Below are 21,556 nucleotides of genomic sequence, written 5' to 3'. Positions count from 1 at the left end.
TTTCTTAATTCAACAGCAAGGTACTTAATTCAATAGCAAGGCCAATAAAGTCAAAATCAACCAGAATATCAAGTTCTCATTGGCACCACTTACAAAAATACAGTGGCCTTCCCAATTAATACCTCTTTCGCAAATGGCCCATACCATATGACTTCCACATGGCTACCTTTTTAAAAAAGAAAACATATTTTATTTTTAATTCTCCCAATTGCAATTTGACCTCTAAAGAATCTGTAAACCCTAACATCCATGTATGTTACTTTTTGGACTAAAGATGCTATGAGACTTTCTCTAGCAATGATTCTTGCAATCAAATCTTGTAAACATTCTACTTATATCCACAGACTTTGAATTAAATAACCATAACTTTAAATACAATAACTTCTTTCCTCCACAACTGCTCAGTTTCTACAGTATTACAGTAACTGCCTACTTAAACCAATACTGAATACTTCATAATAAAACTAGGGATCATGTAGAGTATCTGAAATCTTTCTTTAGAAAATGGATTTTACTTACTTTATAAATAGAAGACCAACAGAATTAACACGCTCATATAGAGTATGATATCTACTCCAAGTATAGATTGTAACACAGATAATAAAAGTAGAACTACATATTAGATTTTTATCAGGAGAAAGTATGAGAGGGTTTTTTCACAGCTCAAAGAAGAGAATAATAAAAGATTTTCTGAGGTCACTGAGGCACAGAAAGTAAAGTGATTATTTAGCCTCTGTGTCAGCACAACCTCCTTTGCAGCATCCTACCTGCCAGAAGACAGATGACTTGGTACCTAAGTACAAACAAAAATAGAATAGAAATTGGAAGGCTTAAGAAAGTCAAGCAGAGGTATTCGTAAAAGGTTGTTCAGTATTTTAGTCAGAATGAAGCTTACTCAAAAAAGAACCATTAAGTATCACTTAATGTTACATCCATGAGAATTTAGTAGAAAGTCTTTTCATAATCACAACTACTGATTCAAATTCAAGGCAGTTCCTTCAATAAGGACCTTCTTAGTGATTTTTATTTTACTAGGCTAGTCTTACTAATGAAATTCCAATTAATGTTTTTATGAATAGTATGCATTTACTTTGCACCATTTGAGAACTTTTATGTTTTCATAAACTGAACAAGACCATATTCCTTTAAAATTTGGATTATTCAGATTTGTGTGATTTGGCTTAAACTTCTTGAACCATCATATAAAATTATCACAGCAACTAACTTTTCCAGTTCTCATTTCTGAACAGATATCAGTGGAGGACACAGCCATAGAGGCAACCTTACACACAGTACTTTGATTCTTCCTCTGGAACGCTGATTTCCACTGGATTTTTCAGACTCAAACACACATAACCTTACATGAAAATCTGTAGCAGTTACCACATGTAAGGGAGTTTGCCAGAAGGCCTGAACATAATCTTACAGTCAGAGGAAGCAGTGACAGAAGCCACTAGGAAGTACGCTTTTTTTTTTTTTTTTTTTTTTTTTTTAAAGAAAGAAGAAAAGGTCAAGGAACTTTCAATGTAAAATTTGTTCTTGTACTTAAAGCTATTAGGTTTTTATTTAAGGACTCACAAGAAGCTGACAAAATAGAAAACATTTACTTCCTTATTATTGCAGCTGACCTTTAAAAACATGTTTTTAAATATACTGCCCATTTTCATTTAGCTATTATAGTTCAAAACTTTGGAAGCATGTTGCCATTCCAAATGCACAGAACAAACAACATTGGTTCTCAGTCTTTTTCTGGATTAAATTAGCATAGCTATTTTTATTTAACACATAAGCACATATTCAAAATCAGAAATGGAAGGACACCTAGCAACCTACCCAGCAAGTAGGTTCCCACTCTCAGTCACACCTTGGAGAAGATGTTCTCTCTATTACAGAAGTAACACAACCTCTAAAGACTAAAATTAGTATCTGTGAATATTTACAGTCTTGACCATTTCATCACTCAAAAACCTAACAATACAATTTATACTGCAGTCATTGTTAACTCCATTGTTAGAAACCTGTAACCTAAAACAAGCCAATGTCCAGACTTATAAAAAAAAAAACCAACAAAACAAAACAAACATTTTAAATGCCTGAATTAATACTATTGTGTCTTCATTTCAAAAGCTTACTTAAATTTTGTCATATCGATAAAATACCCACTCTATATACACACGCTGATTTTGCAATCTTCTACATGGTGTAACAGCCTTCTACATTAAGACAGGAATTTTGGAATAAAAAGAGAGCACGATTTTACAGTCCGAAGACAAGGTTTTCAGTAGAGACAAGCAAAATAAATTCTAGAGCTATAAATCACTCTTTGGCTATATCTTTTTATAACAATGCTTGCATTTGTACACAGTAAAAACCAAATTACATACAGATAAATTGGCAAAGATGTCCATTAATACACAGTGGAAGAGCACTATCTGCATTAGTACCAGGAAGTGCACTTGCAGTATATATTCCCAAGGACCTGCATGAGCTGTACAGCCCACACTGAGATGCATACTCCTACAGCTACAATGCTGTTGGCACTCAAGCTTTACAGAGTAAAACCAGCTGGGAGAAGCCTACTCATAACTCATTCTGCAATATCTGATAAAGTTCTACACAACTGTTGGTATCTACCTCAGCAGAGCTCTTACAAAACAAAATGCCTCTTTCACCACAAAATTTGTTGAAAATCAAGGTCAGCCTGGCAAAAATATGCATTCATTTATCTTTTGAAGATGACCTCATGTGTGATGACTTATGTTCTCTCTTTGAAGACAAAGAAATGCACTTCGAAAATGAAATAAAAAATCCCCAACAACAAAAAAAAAAAAAAAAAAAAAAAACCAAAAAAACCACACTTTTTTTTTGCATCTGTTTAAGAGACTCAGAGGTAGTATTTTATAACATGTAGTAATGGAAATTATTGAATTTACTGAAAAAAACTTCCTGTTTTGATTCTTAATTTATTAAATCCCAGTAATATAGCAGTTATCTACATTAAGCACTCAAGCAAGTGACTGAATTAAGGATACTAATTTCCTCATTCTGAATCAACTTAAAATTGTGAGTTCAAAAGTTCTAACATGTAACATTGAACTCTCTTAATGCTGGTAACCAATAAGGATGAGCTCAAGCTAAAACAAAAAATGTTAACTTAATACATGTTCTAGAAAGCTGAGGTAAGATTAAACTATTTGTAAAACACTAAACTGCGCATAAACAAATCATTCTTTGCTACCAACTTATTCTCTCCTTTGGTTTTATCTGACTCTAATTTTACGCTTTTGAGGACTAACACCATTCTAGACGTTATGTCAAAACCAGGTATATGCACATGTGTAATTAGCATTACAACAGCTAATTTCACAGATGTGGTTGTGATGCGTAGTTATATCTACACCAGATGCAGAGACAGGGATGACAGAGACACATGATACATGTCTCCACAAACATGCAGTCTTCATTCAATACCTTTACCATGCGCAAGCTCCAGCAACTGTTTGGGGACAGGACGCTCATTTGTAATTGAAGTCAGCAAATAACAAAAACATATCTGTTCATCAAGAACTAGATTGGATGACAGGGGAAAAACTTGTGGATCTGCAAGCAGTATTGCAAGCAGTATTACAAGCATAATCACAGGCTGACTAATCCTCTCTTGGGACATCCAGGGCTACTAAGACTAACTCATGTCTTCGCTCCAAAATTTGGTTGCTGGCCACCTACTTACACTGGATTTTGCCAGCTGGGATCTCAACAATCCCTTTTAAGAGTACTGATAGAAATAACACCCATTCAGAATGACACAGTATGAAGAAAGCTAAGATGGCCATGGTCAAGCTGCCATGAAGGAACATTTGACCTCAGCTCTTATTCTGCAGAAGATCACCCTCCAACAACCTCATAGCTATTTTCTACTATGACTTGGCAAAGATGAGACAGTAGATAAATGTTAAGCAGCCAAGTAGGATATAAAAGAAGGTTTACATATCCATCTGCCTATCTCAGTCACACCAACACTTTTTCATCTGAATTTGACAGGAACAGAAAAAGCAGCAGCTGATAGGAGACTGGCCCTCCCTGTTCACGCCTTGCCTAAATCAGCCAAATCCTCGGAGAACCACTGGATAAAATTCATGCATATATATAGGATATCTATTCATTAGTGAATTATAGAAATCATAGGTAAACAATCAAAATGAAAAGGATAAAAATAACCTGTTTACACAATAAAAGCCTCTTGTGCCAAAAGTTGTCTAAAACAACACACATGGGTACAAAATCACATCCAGATACTATAACCTGCAAGTCCTTACACCAAAATCAAAAACTTTTAACAAAAGCTTCTAACAAACCTGTATCATGAAATACTAACAACTTAAAAGTTGTTACTGATATATAAAATATCTTTCAATATTTTCATGTCACAACTATTAAATAGATAATTTTTACATTGTTTAACTTCCTTTGTATTGTTCTTAAAGTGTTTTTTGAATTCTCTAGTCTGATTATTCAGTGTACTTTCCTAAAGATTAATAAAAACCTGGACTTCTTCCATGTGGGTGTGCCTAAGCTCCACCCTAACAGGCAAAATTTTCATAGCATACAAAGAAACCACAGAATCTAAAATATTAGTTATCATGCCAAACATACAGCTAAGTGAAAGCAATCAATCCAGATGGCTCAGATGGTACCACAAACCTTCAAGAAGTATACTGAAACTATTAATTCTGTTTTCTGATCAGACAACATGCTCATCTTCTGTTCAGTCTATTGATTACTAACCAGTTACGTTCACTGTTTTAAACAATCACAGAGCATGACCTGGGTAGAGGGATACATTCACAGATTGAATCAAATTTTACAAGCAGTCATTCAGTGACCTGCAACTGGAGTCCTTTTGCAATATTAGATGTTCAAATATGAATAAATTTACATTTGTCACTAGACCATTTACAGAAAATCTTACATGCCAAAGAGTAAGACCGACCATAAAGTATATTTTAAGTTTCTAACGAAAGAAGACTACATGGGAAGGTTTGCTTTAAGAGCTAGTAGTGAAAACTATCATACGAATTACCACTACAGTGAAGAAGTAGGCAACAAAAATGGGACAATTAGAGGTGATGTATGACAAAAAGGAAGCCAGATAACACAGCTTCCAAAGACAGTTCTGTCATAAACTACATATTGTGCATTTCACTTACAACACTAAAACCTTAAGCTTAAACTATCCAACCCTGTAGTATGAGTATGTATTATATCATTGTGTCAGTTATGCACACTTTGACATTCCATTTCTATATTACATGAAGGCTGAAATGGAGTTTCTGTCCTGCTAGTGTCGCATACTTTCAACAGCGAAACACTGCCACCTTTTGGCTTGATACACAGACCTCCCCATTATAATTGTAAAACTTTTTTTTTTTTTTTTTTTTGCTACATTTGTCCTTCATAGAGATAGTTGAGTTCTTGTGATCTTAGTTAAAATTCTGTGCAGTAGCCAGATTTCTCCATCAAAAAAATCGTATTAACTACTAAAGAAACACTATTTTTCTCACAAATGAGGGCATAGCCAAGCAACTTTAAAAGTATACTCCATTAAGCCACGTTTTATCTATTTTCTCTTTTTTACCACAGCTCTTTTTTCTTAGCAGTTTTGATACACATATATACTGTATCACATAATATCTTACACTACATTCCTTTCCAGTGAAAACGTGGTAATGCATTCTTGGAACATCTGAGTTTTGAAAACTGATTGTAGGAATAACAATAATGCATTATTAAAATTTCATGTTCCTTGCTCATATGTATACATACAGTATTCTAAATTAAATATTAAATATGGATAGCTCAACATCTATAGAAGCATGTATGGAAATGTATGCAAAATCACTTACACCAATGACACAATGTCCCCACGCTGTACATCATAATTTCGAATGCTCCAGTGGTTTAAGAGCACTACATCAGATGCTTGTCTTCCCCCAGGATTCAAAGAAGGCTGAGGAGGAAAAAAAACACTTTAGATCTACATTTTCTCTATGAGTCTTCCACCTCTCATTCCATCAACAGGTGAAATCCATTAAATCAGTAAAAACCTACCCACTTACTATAAAAGGACCATGTATTCTAGGAAATATATTTCTTTATTAAATGCCATGTTAAATGTCATTGATTTATTACAAACTGTAGTTCACATCTTTCAGCGCACTACTGCATGCAAATTAAGTTACACAGGATACATACTTATGACAAGCCTGATGAAAAGAAGTGATTGTCCTTACTGCATATCGTTTAATATTAAAACCAAAGGAAAACCAAACCCACTGATTCCCAGAAAAAGCAAGTTTTCCATTGACATCTCACTGCTTATACAAGCTCAACAAACTAAAAGTGAAACACGTACTTGTAACAATACTAATCTCAGCACCCTTTGCAAAGGGAAAAACCAAACCCTGCAGCATATACTGACACTACCAGTAAACGTGGGCCTTGCGTAACAGGATACATAATATATTTAGTTGAAGAGCAAAAAAGGCTAGTTATGGACTAAAGGGCAAATTTCTAGTCAAGTAAGTCTGATCAAAGCAGATCATCTTAACATTCAGAAATATGGTCCAAGTCTAAGCTATAAATATATTAACACTCATTGTTATTTTATCTACTTGTGTCTATGCATTGCAAGAGCCAGAAAAATGAAAATCAGAAGCTAATTACCAAACATTTGATTATTATTTTTTAATCAGGATTTTCCCAAATTATTTTCCACCTTCACAGCATCTCCCACCAAAGGACAGTATCTTTACTTACAAATTATTTACACACAAATTCAGAAACAATTTGCGGTTACACTCATTTTACCAAATGCAGGTGCATATGGACCAGAAGCTAACAATGATACTAAATACAAGGCAAAGAGGTTGATCTCAGAAAGCAGGAATCATACATATGGTATATTCTCACAAAGCAAACTGCTTGGTACTCAAAGCAGCTTGAGTACTTAAAGGGCAGAAAGAGGTGGTCAAAACAAATGGAAATTCTAAATCCACTGCTCCAAAAGATAACATATTTTGCAGCTGATACTTAGAAGGGATTTACATGAGTGTTCACACACATTTCCTCTCAACTAAATCTGTACCAACTTCAACTTCATCTTACAGAAAAATACACCAGGTAGTTACAGTATTGCCCTCATTGCATTTTCCCGTTGACTCATACTGTTTTCTGTATTTAAACAAAGGAAATTATTTAGAGTTTAAATACTTCTAGATATTGCATAATCTTTTTAATTTAAAACACTCTAAATTTATTACCATATTGCTTGTTATTTTTAAGAATACATTGATCATGTGGTTTTGACATACAGAGCGGATCTCCAACTCATTACACATCAGAATTATGTTTCAGAGAAATATGGCAATTTAGAGTATTTTTTTTCTTTCCTACAAAACAACATGACATATTCAAAATACCCAGACAAAAATACTATTTTGGTAGAAGTGTAAGGAAAACTAGAACAAGACAACTTTCATTTTACATCAGCAAGTCTTTCTCTAATGTAAATAACGTAAATTGTGATTCCACAACAAGAAGTATAGAAAGTATTTAATGCTGTATGTTCAGAGACAACTTAGTCCCCATGGCATTTTTACCAGTAGTAAGGTCTCTGGAATGGTAAAACAAAAATAAAGCTTCTGTAAGAGCATTCAACAAACAGGCTCACAATGGCTCTTTATTTTTATAAGAAACAAAAAAATACAGGGGCTTCTTCCTCCCTCTAGCTTGCAACATTATAACTTGTTTGCCCAAGTTCTTGGCATAATAGCCTGATACAAATGAGACACAGTTCTTAATTTAGAACTGTGGTGTAGAAGTCACAAAATATTCACTCTTTCCAATTACTAACTAATCTAACACTAAAAGCATGCAAATTGAGATCCTGAGCCATATGATGAAGCCTCACAGGACATGAGGTTCCATAAGCAGAAGGGTAAAAGCATACCCTTTTACTATAAATAATGATTAACTTGATAGTTGTTATGCTGCTAGTGAATACCAGAAGGTCACAACCTATTTGCTTATAGCTTGGAGAGCAGAAAGAACATCCACATGAGCACGCAGGCTTAGGTACAGTAATCCTAATAATAAAGTCAGGAGAAACTGCCACAGAATAATTACAACTGCTATTATGCATAATGGAATAGAACGTTCAATAATGTTTGCTACTGTGACAAGCGTGCTTTGTCAAAGATCGCTGGTCAAGCTACTTGCTATAATCCTTGGCATTAAATTGTTTGCAATAGAACTTGCAAACAAAGTTGCACTTAATGCTGTCATCTTCTATCTCACTTGAAAACAGTCCATTTGATTTAATGAGTTTACAAATTTAGATATCCATTGGGAGGGTTCTCTTTTCCATACCATTGCGTAAAAAGAGATCGTAATACCAGAGAAGCAATGAAACTCAATAGAAAAGAAAAACATAAATGGATATCAAGATGTCCATATGACATATATTTTAAAGTCTACATCCAGCAATACAAGAGGAATCACAAAAAATCCACAACAGCCAATTAAGAAATTGTACTACCAGTTATTTGTGTCATTTCCATTCAGTGTTAAAAACAGATTACAACTCACTTGAAACCCACTAGTAACAAAATGCTAGATGAGCACAATAATCTGTAAAATCCTAAGAAACAAAGCCATCTCGTGTAGGGCTTTAAAAAAAAAAAAAAAAAAAAAAAGAAAAAGAAAAAAATCAAACCCAAAACAAAACCAAACAAATAAGGAAAAAACAAAAAAAAAAAAAACCACCAAAAAAAACCCAACACCACAAAACGGGGGGGTGAGGAGGGGGGAGAAAGGCAATGAAAATTAAAAATTGTTCAAATTATAAACTGCAATAGCTCACTGTTATTCCTTATAGGTTAGAGTCAGCACAAGTGAAAGAATTATGACAGGTGGCACTGTAGAAACACATGATCAGCTTGAGACAATGAAATGCATGAAGTCTGTCTTAATTGATTGGGAATAAATCAGAAAATTTGTATTCTCATTAGAACCTTTATTCAGTGTGCTTGCCAGGGTCTCAAAAAGTATTACTATCGTCAGTAACTATGAAGCAGCAATAAGGCTGGTCCAAAACAAAAGGAGAAAGTGAGGGAGGAGAGCAAGCACACAAGAAAGAACAAGAGTAGGAGAGGGAGCATGACAGAGATTTATTCCTTGCTTCTTGTCAGAACTTTTAATTTCAGGCTCAGCAGGAGCCAAAATGATGAGCACACAAAGCCAGCTAGACATTTTAGAGGTCTATTACAAACAAATTCTTGGGAATCATACCATGATATCTTCAAATTGAGACAATAAGATATCACTGGAAGCAGGCAATTGATGGACGTATGACTACATGCTGACTGAACTTCACTCTTCCTCATACCCGCAGCTTTCAGATACGTTCAACATAGATCACTCCAAAGAAGAGAGTAAATAAATGGAATTGCAACATGACCAGTACTTCTTCAAGCTATTCTGCAAGAGAGGGATATATTCCTTATAATTATGTCCCTGACAGACTTAGTTAGGTGTCTAATCCTATCTATCCTTGGCAAGGATACCAGTATCTTATTAAAAGCACTAGGAAGGAGGTTTTTTTGCAGTCTGAAAAATATCTATATTCATAGAAGTTTAAAACAAACTTCTATTTCAGTACTGCAGTCCAAAATAAAACCAGAGAGAGAATTTTACAGACACTGAGATGTCAGTGAAGTTAGAAATGTCAGCTTTCAAGCTAGCCATACTTCAATCAACAGAAGGAATGTTTAGTCAACAAACACATCAAAGGAAAAGCTTAGATTTTAATCACTCAGTGACTATGTATTGCTTTCCCTAGCCACTACAGAGAGTGCATATCCTTCTTTGTCAGGTTGAGTAACTCTGATCAAATAACTCCAGTGTTTTGCAAATCTTCCATGGATAAACAACATTTAACTATATGCCCTTCAAGTGAGTACAGATGCAACACCCCAGAACAGTACCAGAGCACTCCGTAACACTTGAGACTTAGACTTCAAAGGAAACCTAAAACTGAGGTCTTGACCAGAGGAGCTTAACAGACTTGTGGAGTAGGAAAATCTAGAAAATTTCTTTCCAGCTACTAAGGTAAAACTAGCCAAACAAGAATGGATGACAACACAACACCATTTCAGAGATGGAAAAGACCAAACAACAAAAGGCAATGGGGCACACTAAAAAAAACAACCCCTCAAAAATTAAATGCTCAGGTCATGCTCACTAGTAGAAAACAAACACACACACACACAAAACAAACAAAACACACACACACAAAAAACAAAAAACCCCAGACAAACATAAAATCCAAGATGCATCTGCATCTTCAGTACTGCACGTGGCTCTAGATCCCAACAGAGGCAAAAAAGGGTGAGAGAGAGAATGGAGAAGTTGTACCTGTCTAGCTGATTTTGTACTATCTAGATGCTGATATGTATTTCGGTTTCTCCTGTCTGAAGACAGTAAAAAAGAGTATGAAACTATTTTCCCCAGTTTCCCACTCCTCTCCTCCTTTCCAGAGCAAGTTTCCGGCTCTGCAACTGTAAACCCTGAAATTCTCCTACCTTTGATTGGTCATCAGTGATATTCAGAATAACATTCATGAAGAGGGGAAAGGTAACTTTATGTTACAACTAATTTCTGGTCTTGGATTGTGGAATTACTGAGTACAGTGATTTTACTTTTGTCCCTGTTGAGGTGAGAGCTGCCTTCTAGACCAGCTGAGGTTTCTTGACAGAGGTTAAACACCAGATTACAGACTGCCACAAAAGGCACAAAGCCACCTTGCCATTCCCTCTTCCCCACCACATGCTTTTTACAGCATTAAACACACCTCAGCCAAGCCCATGTTCTGGCCCAAGTTTTGTCTGTGTAAATGCTGCACAATTCAAACTCCAGCAGCTGGTCTTGACTGCTGTGAAGCCTCTCTTTAAGGTTCTGAGATTACCTAAATAATCAAAAAAGAGGGCTTGGCATCCAAGACTCAAATCCTTAGTCTCTGCTAATTGGAATGTTGCAACATTGGAACAAAATTAGTTAGAGCTATCAGTGGTGATGCAAGAAATACACAATGCATATGATTTAAGATGCAAAGTAACACCACAAAAATTGGCTAACTGCATCACAATATATATTTTTCAAGTCCAAATAACAGAGGAAGCAAAGTAGCTGTTTACTATAATGAGTATTTATCTTTGAAATGTTACGCAGCCTATTTATATTTATTTTCTTACACTCTATAAACATTCAGAATAATCAAAGTAAAAACAGTGAATGGATACTGATGTCCTGATAAAGCACAGGTGTTAATATTAGGTTCATGTCATTTTCAGTATTCTTTACTGAAATGGTGCCATAATTGTTCATTAATAAGAGCAACATATCAAGAACCAGTTTTGCCTTACAATTACTAAATGAATGCTAAATGACTAGGAAGACACAAAAAAAACCAAAACAAACAAAAAAATCTTTATCACTACTTATAGATATATTTTCCTTTTACTGAGACAGAATTTTGGCAAGTTTTGTTCTCAAAACCTTTTCACATCATGAAAGTATTCGTTTAACAAAGTCAAAATTAAACTTTTCCATAATACAATGTGGTCATTTAATAACAATGGAGAAAAAGATTTCCACTTTGCTGTTATCAGCAGAGAGTCATTTTTTAATTTCCGGACAGACAAAAGACATTTCCAGCAATACCTGCATTGATGCTCCTTCCACCCTTGCTACGCAGGCAACTCTATCCAGGAAAGTCACCGTTATGGGAACAGCAACAAAGAAACCTTTAAAAAAGGCTTTAATGTATCTCTTCCCCAACCCTTGAGTCTGTGCCATAATCTGAAAAATACAAATGAAAAAAAAAAAAAAAAAAATTGCTATAAAACGAATTTTGAGTAACAACATTGTAGCAATCCAACACGGAGCAATTAAGAATAAATTAATTATATTAACTGTTACGTTCTCCCAATATACATGGGGGGTGGGGGTGGGGAAGGAAGGGAATGAATTTGCACATAAAAATGAAACAGACCAGAAATCTTCATCAGATTTTCTCGATACTTGACATTTACCCTTTAGCTAATTTGGCCATTTCTTGTGATCCTGTGCTAGCAGAAGTACTTGATAAAAATGACTCAGTGATAACAGTTCAGCTAAGCAAGAAGCGAACTGATATAACCAGACAAAATCTAACTATGCGTTTCGGGGGTCAGGGGATTAAAAATCAACTAGATTGAAATACCCAATTACAGAGCATTCAGTATCTTATAAATAATTTTCTTTCCATATACTGGTAATTAGTAATTAGTGACCCACAAATATGTATTGTGTTATGTAAGGAAAAGCAGACTAGCTGACTATTTGCAACACATCATCATTTCTTTGTTCAATATCATCATGCATAAAAATGCACAAACACATCATTTCTACACTTGCGGTAACTGCAAACATCTAAAACCAAGTTCAAATTGCCACATATACCATAGGGACACACAGAACTCCCTGTTCACTACTCCATCAGAAAGTTAAAAGTATATTGTCAGGCTGGGCAGCTAAGTAATGACACATGGGACTATTCCACTCCAACTCACCATTTTTTTGTGCTATTTCCCATCTATTAATTTAGCCCTGAAACACTGAATATCCTTGAAAAATACCTACAGACTACTCTGAAACACAAGTTGTTTGATCTTATTAGTTATACCTCTGAAAAACAAGCTGAATATCCAGGTACTGCTGCAAAAGGTACAGACTATTTCATGTAACTGCAGTTTCATTGTAAGAAATGCTGCCCTTCACCTACTGGCAAATCCAATTTAAACTGTTGTTTCCACCTAATGACTCCCTGGTAGACCCCATACAAGATCAGTTTGTGGAGTCTCTGCTCCCTCTATCCCATCTTAACTCTGAGAGACAGTAATAGGAGAAAACAGACTGTGCCCTGAACTTCTGAGTCTTTCAGTGTGATTAAAGAACACAGCACTATTTTTCAAACAAAATAATGGAAAACATAAATACATGCAGATTCATTCAATCCTCTTACAAACAGAGTATTTAAAATTTCACAATATAATAATTTTTCTTTGTTGCATTTTCAGCAATATGGAAGCAACGAACAATTTGTATGCAAAACACAAATTCATATCACACTGATGCAACAGCACTGAAAGAAGTAATTCTGTCACAGATATGACTTCTTAATTCCATAAAGCATTACGCTGAAGAGAGGAAACCTAGTTCTACAAAGTAAGCCATCAGCATATTCTTCAATAAAATTCTCTATAGATATTAACAGCCTTGCAATGACAAGATCTGTCTTCTAAAAGACAGGAACAACCTTACTATTATTTCTGACATTCACCTTGACAAGGTTTTAATTTTTTTGTTTGGGTTTTTTTGGGGTTTTTTTTTTTGGTTTGGTTTTTTTTTGGGAGTGGGGCGTGGGTTAAGTGGAAATGCTTCACCATCATCTATAACTCCTGCTCATAACACAAGTTTAACTAGTAAAAAGTGTACTTAACACTTGTAATTCAATTATATTTTCTTTCTGCACATCTCATGAAACATTTTCAGTTTGCGTCAGCAGCTTTCACAGAGAATTTGAAATAGGTTGTGGAACAGAACAAAAACCTCATCAGTTCAAGACAAATGTTAAAATGCTTTACTTTCAGCTTATCATTTAAAAACTCATTATTGGTATCAATCCACAGAAAGAAACTATTGCCTCAGTCAGCACAGATCTACCCTTAGAATGATTCCACATAAAAAGAGAACCCCTAAAACTCAGGGGTTTGTCTACTGTTTAACAAACTATACCATTTCATACACCTCAACACCATTTCTCTCAACCTACTGATTCTGAATGTTGCCTCTTGAGTTTTCTGGCTGGAATCCTACTCTGCTAGGAGGTCTGGCATACCTCAGACCTCCTCCACTTTGACAGCAATGTCAGCCTGAAAACACAATTTTGAGACCTTGCCCACAAGCATATCCACCATGTTCTCTACAGTCACTCTTTGAGCTGAAAGACACTGCCTGACAGAGGTATCAAAATATGACTGATTTAGGAGATATTTTTGAAACTTTTAAGAAATCTGATGAATTTACTAACTCTTTAAATTCCTCATAGTCAAACCTATGTTTCATTAGTATTGAAGCATGAATGTTCACCCCATCCCTTCTACTAAATTCATTGACAGATCTTGTTATAAACTTCTTGAAAGAGCCCCATGCTGGTATCTACAAAAAAAATCTAGTATCTGAAGTAATTGGTCAGACAACCCATAGGAGACCAACCATATGCTCCTGAAACTACAAGCTAATTAATAGTGACACAGAATCTAGCAGCCAGGTTAAAACAGTTAAGACAAAATCCTACATTGTCAGTACATCACTCAGCCAAGGCAACACCAGGAACGTTAAGCAGCTGTGAAGAAAGCTGGGAGTTCAGGTCCTACTTCTATGGTCTTGGACACATGTAATATTACAAGGCACAGTATCAATAAAGATGAGGGGAAAAAACCACCAGCAGCACCCCTACAAGCAATCAATTTGCAAAGCCACCAAAGACAACAACTGCTGTTGTGCTGACTTCTCTAGAGGCCTCAATTTTTGTTCTTTCTTTCCTTCCTCCCTCTACTAGGCAACTGATCAAACCACTGGTTTTATTTTCCATCCACACCAAGATGAATCAGTTCCAGTCACACACTACATTCTGGAAGTTTCCTGGTTCCCCACCTCCCACAGTAAAGGACAGCTTTTCCCCAGGACACAAACTGAGCAGGCCTGCTCCTTGCATATAAGCATAAAAAGATGGTCATGATATAGACTATTTTAAAATTGTAAATTCATCCAAGTAATAAATCAGTAACAGTTGGTCCAAATGCTTTCTAAAAAAGAGATCTCTGAATTACCAATGTTTAATGATACTGTGAGAAGCTTTCTAGTATGTAAAATTCAAAGGATTTCTAAGGTATCTGTAGATTTTAAAAGCATCATGTTTCCAGAGTGAAAATCTGAAATCCAGTGTGGTGCCTGGTTTATGCTGACAGCAGGTTTAAACACATGTCAGTGAAGCAAATAAAGGATTCTTCACCTGGGGGGGGGGTGTGTGTGTGTGTGTGTGTTAAATCATTTCACCAACACATATTTATGGATCTCTGCTCAGTCAGGGAACACCTTGAATAAAACCAACAAATCACAACACTTAAAAGATAGTGCAACAAAATCTACCACATAAAACATAGAAAAAATAATTTGGAGATGCAGACACTTTTCAGCATTTGTAAATTACACTTGGTTTAGGAGAAAGAAAAAAAACAAACCACAAAACACAATAATTCAGTAGAACTGACAAACTTCAAAGCAGCAACCTTGAAAACTTGTTTGAAATGGCAACATAGACAAGAAAAATCCAAGATCAAAAATGCTAGCATATAACAGGTCAAAGCATTAAGAATTTCACATTGTGCAGCTCAGAGATTAAGGCAGATGGAGCACAGCATTATCTGGACTGAAGTATTTGGTGCACAAAAGGTCCAGGGATTATAATGAGCCTCTCGTGGGTACTACAACATATGGAGCAGAGATGCTATTTAGATAGCTCTCTATGTATAAAATGTTTATTTTTTCTTACACTTGCCTGCACATTAGAAGACACTGTTTATCAAACAGCCTGCAGAAAAATCATCAAGTAACATTCAGAAAGCCCCAGGTTACAATATATTTACAAATCTAGGTACTTAAAAATTACCCATAGAAGCATGATAGGAAATATAGCTGTAAAAACAAGGCATTAGCAGTCATCCACAAAGGAAATAAAATGGCCCCTGATGTGCTTCTACATGAAGGCATGTGAGGGAACAGGAAGGAGGGAATTATAACCTATATGCAAAACAACTACCCAGCCAAGACTGCCATGTTAGCGTGAACCCATTAGATCTAGTTCAAAAATTACTAACTACACTATATACAGTTCCATAATTCACTGAAATAATCAACTTCTCTGTCAATCATAATATGCATTTTTCTATAAATCAATGACATCACACTAGAATTCTGGAATATATGGTCTGAAAACAAGGAAGATTTTCATAACAGAAAATACCAAACCCAATTCCATTGCAATCTATGAAACATAAAATTGAGCACAAAAGCTTTTGTTTTAAGTAAGACTGGTACAACTTGAAGACAAGGTTATACCTCATCTAACATCCGTGATGAAGAGGATGCTGCTCGGTATCAGAATCTGTGTGATCTTTTTAACACGTGCCTCTTCTACAAATTTCACGACACAAGGCCAAAGTGAACTACTGCCATGCAGACTGACCCTCACTTCCCACTTAGTCGTACATTTCAAGAACTTTTACAGTACAGTGGTTTTTGCAAGGGTACAAGTATGCAGACTTTTTAGTAGGCTAATTTAGTGCACACAACTTTATCCAGGTACTAGCTGAAGCACAGTTATGATGGTGATAAATGCCACAGAAGAATCAAAATACATTGGCCTATGTTAGTTTTCAGTTCAAAATAATCAAAATACATCAGTCCATTTAAGTTTTCATTTAAAAAAAAAGTCTAGTTCCAGAAGGAGCTCTCATTTATCCTTCCATAAAGACAACTCCATCCTGGTACTATTTCATCACAGTGGTGATATTTCTATTCCGTTCATGTATTCATACTCTACACTTAGGTTTTTCTCACAGTGTTCTTCCACCATATTAATCTCCCTGTATCCCCCTGGCACACAGTCATTAAGGAACACTACTCTGTTGTGAGTTTGGAAATGTCATGCATCATGGAAACGACTGTTGTATTATTGAAGCAGAAAATCCTAACCTAATCAGCAGTTTTAGTAACTACACATGGACTGTAATGCTCTGCTGTTCTGTTTCTCCTAGGCTAGTCACTTTGTCCCAATACCTAGATGTTTGCTTGTTCCAAATACAAAGCAGCAGATTTTTTTAGCCTCAACTCCATTATATACCATTTCTCATGTCTGTGTTTGAATTAAAGCAATCACAATTTCCATGTAATATCTCCCATCACTATGAAATATGCAGATTTTTTTCCAGTATACAGTAAAGCAACAATAAAAATTCGGTTTTGTCATCTTCTCAGAGCCATAACATACACAGAAGTTCCCAGAAGCAGACAAAACCAGAGCAACATAATGAACTTTCAGCTTACAAACCACATCAAAACAAAAAGCTTAAACCACAACAACCAGCAACCTAATCTGTCACAGAATTATTACTGGGAACAAAATCAGTTTAATGTGGAACTGATTCTTTTAATCTAATATTACTACATCCCATCACTGGGATCTGCCTCATATGCAAAGGATGAGTCCAGATGTTGGTTGTAACTGGAAAGAAATTCATATTGTTTATTCTTACAAATTCATTTTGTGTCTCAAGGACACAAATTTTACCCTCATGGACAATCTTGTATTTCCAAACAAAACATTTCACTCTTCGAACATAAAGCAAAAATGGAAGAAAATGCAACTGTAGATGAAAGTTATCCTCAGTAATTAAAGTAACAACTATTTCACAATGGAGAGTAATCAGCCACCCTTCAGTTCTGACAAGTTATTCAGGATTCCATTTTATGCACACAAGCAGTCAATAAAAGGAACAGCAATACAACCACTTTTCAATAAAATAAAAAAAATTAGTAATTGTTATGAATCAAGTATTTTCAGAGCACTTAAACTGAAGAAGTAATGCAAAGTTCTCAAGTACTATCACACAGGTGACTGGCAGAGTACCAGCTGTTCTAACATAAAAGATACAGTAATTGTTTTTACGCATATTTCTGTAGCTTCAAAGAAACTAATAGTCAATATATATTGTACATAAAGAAAAGTACTAAATTACATCAATTTTGGAACACACTTCAGTGAACAACATGACACATTTAGCTTCTTGCAACTGAAAGTTGTGTTGCCTTTCAGCTTAAAGATTCAATGCATGCAAAGCAAGTTAATTTTATAAATTGATTTGAAGTGCCCTTTACAAACAACTACCAGCTGCTGTTATGTTTTGGTCTCGAGCTTACTGCATAAATGAGGTGTTGCTTCCAAACTCACTGAATTTGTACATTATATTTATAGTAAATCATTGCGTAACCTTTGATTTTTCATTCATTTGCACATTTATCTAGTTGGCTCTCTGGATCATTTCAAGTACCATGGAACTGTCATGATAGTTGTGGCTACTCAGAATCAAACTTGGGCAAAAAAAAAGAAAAAGGGGGGGGAGAGAATATTAACTTTTAACCAAAATATGTAATATTAAATATCCATATATCACTCAATTAAGTAGCCCAAGCATAATACATTCAACTCAAAACACAAATATTGTCAGGCACAAACTATTCTAGAAATTTCTGCATTTGAATTAAGGAAAAGTAAGTTAATCACAGAACAGGAAAGTTTCTTTTAGCCTAATGGAAAATCAACTTAATACAAGAAGAAATGAATACAAAAAACAAGCTTCTTTGCTACAAAGCTTTCAAGTATGCATTGAGTATATAACAACAGAATAATAACTGACAATATTTGTTATGGCATGAATAAATAATTCCAAAAGAAATAATAGAATGTATCTAATATTTGAAAGGTGTTTTCCATTTTCAGTGTACTTTACAAAAACAAGTTCCCTCCCAACTACTGTAGAGAAGGAAGGCCTTGTGCATGTTTGCCCAAAACAGGGGGGATTAGAACTGACTCCCCAGCACAACATTCCCATGAAACCTAGCAATAAGACCTGATGAACCAACTACTTACTGTCTCTGTCATGTTAATAAACTAAATGTGAAAACTAGTACGCAAAATTGTGCCTCTGAAAAATAGCTTCCTTTCAAGAACCCGGGTTTTATCCTTGAACATTAGAGGTCACTGCGGGACTTTCTAAGAGCATACCTAGCACACACTGTGAAAACCATTCACCACCATATTGATTTTGAGTCTGGGATTTGTGACAACTTCAACCACTGTATAAATTTCTTGTGCCCAAAGAACAAAAAAACAACTAAAATTTAAGCATAAGGATATGGGTAATCCAGAAACAGCTGGAATCTGTGACACACTGGTCAAATTATAAGGATCTCAACAGAAAATTCCAACTGTGACTGTGAAACCACTTGAATCTTAAAATTGTTGTTCAGCATGATCCAAATATTATTCTCATGGACATGGATACCACTACACCATGTGTAAAGTTACCTCCCATCAATTCCAGGAGCAAATTTATTACAGTAATGAAATACAAGTTAAACAGAAGAATCCATAATTTTAAAAGTAAAAGAAATGGAAGGCTCCTAGAAACCTCCCAGTCACATTAGTTTAAAATCTTAATTTTTTTACAATATGCATGTGGATTCAGTTACAAAGCTTAACATTGGAAAAAATAAGTCTAATTCTGAAGTCTTCTTGAAAAATCACTTCATCTAACCTGAAATTCCCCGAGAGGTTTTGTCTTCCAAGCATAGCCTGTTGACAAATAATTTCTATTTTCTTCCTCGGTGAGCAATTAACAACTGTGTGTAACATATGGTATTTGAGGAGAAAGAGAAAATAAAAATGTGCTCATACACAAATGTTATCTAGAGAGACATAAAGCAACTTTCCCAGATCACCTCTCTTGTTTTGTGGTATCCCAGTGTACTCAATTAATTCTAGTTTAAAGGAACAGCAATGATACAATTAAAAAAAAAAAAAATCACAATGGAATACTGGCTAATTAAAAGGTATTACGAGGTTAGGGCCTACTTGGTGTTCAGCTGCAGTTTTTCTATCTAAGCTTTTCACTACTTCCAAAAAGATCAATTTTCCTTAAAAACGTTAAGCACACTGCAGAGACGTATCTAGGAACTGGCTGAAACTCTTCAGCTTCAAGCACGGCAGCCTTTACACAGAGAAGCATTAAACTAAGAACAGTAAAAAAGACAAGTACCAGCCATGGAAAAGCAGCCACTTCGAGGCAAGTTATACCATTATAAACCAAAATAGTAATTTATCTCTCAGATGACCAGGATGTAGGGTAACAGCAACGCCACTCTAGAGAACTGCCTTTAACTGTAGTCCTCACAGGACAAATACAAGATCTGATGCAAGTTTAATAAAGCAGCAAAATGTCAAATAAGAATTGCATCCAGTCCAGGACTAAGAACACTGCATAGCAGAAGTTCCAGTCGCAGACAAAACGCAAACGAACCGGGGAGCACAACCACAACTCACTTTCAAGCCCCTGTTCCCTCCTACGCAAGCTGTTCTGCTGCTTCACTTCCAACTTGCAGTGGCCGCCAGGTCCTCCCTTAACCAGCACTAAAGGTCAGAACACATAGAACAGTGCTTCACACTACCAACTTTGCCACTACTTTTTAATCCAGTCCCTTCCCACGGGCAATTAACACCTCGGTAACGTAAACGAGGGAAACGAAAGGGAGGGAGCCTGCACCACCAAACCAGCGGCTGAGAGCCTGCGGACCAGCACCGGGTTACCGCCCGCAGGCGCCCGCTACCGCCAGGCACCTGCCTGTGCGCCGAGGTTCCGCCAGCCCGGCTGCGAATACCGTCATCCACCGGGCGGGTCCTGCGGCCACCCCGCCCCGCCTCGTCCCGAGCGGGAGGCGGCGCTGCGGCCAGCGGTGCTGGGGTTCCGGGGTCGCCGGGTCCCCTTACCGGCAGACAAGCCGCGCTCCTCGGCTCTCCCCGCCCCAGGGGACCTTCCACAGGGGGACGCCAACCGCCCAACGGCCGCCGGCGGGCGGAGGCAGGGGCGGAGCAGAGGGGCGGCACCGGGCGCCTGGCGCGGGCTGGCGGCCCGGCTGGCGTGCGGCATGTGTCCTCCTCACATCCCTCCACGCTCCCCCTCCTCACGCCCGTCCCGCTCCTTCCTCCACCACGACGCTCGCCGCAGCCAGCCGCTCCCCGCCCCGGCCCTCCGCTCTGAGCCCGCCCGGCTTCCGTCGCTCCCTCCGCCCGCGGCCGCTCCGTGTGTCTCCGTCCCGCTTACCCTGTCCTCCCTCCGGCTGGGGGGGCGGGCCGCCAAGGGCCTCGGTCACGTGTGTTAGCGGCGGTGGCGGCGCCGGCCGCGGGCCCAGCCGCCCAGCGGCACACCTCCCGGCGCGGCGTGGGGGTGCTCGGCTGCAGGAACTTGCACCGAGGGCTTAGTTCTGGGCTGCTCGGTGCGGCGCTCTGCAGGCGGTGCGGCCTGACTGGGTTGGCTTGTGTCAGAGCCCACTCGGCCCTTTGCAAAGAGTAATGTGCTTGGTCTGACCTTTCTTAAGCGTCTGTATTTGCAGTTGTGTAAGAGCCCCCAAAACCTGAGGCTGTTGGGTTGCAGCAGCTGTGATTTTTTTCAGTGGTGACAGAAATGAAAATACACAAGGGCTCTGCTGCTGTGGCCATTTTTTGGCACTTTGATAAAAATGAACTGGTTGGAGTATTAATGTGTAATATTGCGAGTTTTTA

At 37.1% G+C, this 21,556-nt stretch overlaps 1 protein-coding gene across 4 annotated transcripts in view; it reads right to left on the bottom strand.

The window, feature by feature from the left end:
* IMMP2L (inner mitochondrial membrane peptidase subunit 2) overlaps positions 1 to 21,324 on the bottom strand; it is a 483,360-nt gene extending 462,036 nt beyond the window's left edge. For 2 of the 4 annotated variants that reach the window (XM_030478379.1, XM_030478382.1), the window contains exons 1-3: positions 21,099 to 21,324; positions 11,779 to 11,916; positions 5,904 to 6,007 (exon numbers count right to left, since the gene is read on the bottom strand). In XM_030478379.1, the coding sequence (XP_030334239.1) occupies positions 5,904 to 6,007; positions 11,779 to 11,913 (239 nt within the window). In that variant the 5' untranslated portion in view covers positions 11,914 to 11,916; positions 21,099 to 21,324. Of the gene's footprint in view, positions 1 to 5,903; positions 6,008 to 11,778; positions 11,917 to 20,320; positions 20,408 to 20,764; positions 20,953 to 21,098 lie in introns of those variants that run through there. The other 2 variants (XM_030478380.2, XM_030478381.1) reach the window with 2 other exon arrangements.
* Positions 21,325 to 21,556: the final 232 nt, after the last annotated feature.

The sequence above is a fragment of the Strigops habroptila genome, chromosome 3, assembly GCF_004027225.2.
Source record: "Strigops habroptila isolate Jane chromosome 3, bStrHab1.2.pri, whole genome shotgun sequence".
Lineage (NCBI taxonomy): Eukaryota > Metazoa > Chordata > Aves > Psittaciformes > Psittacidae > Strigops > Strigops habroptila.
The sequence above is the reverse complement of the archived record's forward strand: the minus strand, read 5'-3'. Positions and strand labels throughout refer to the sequence as shown.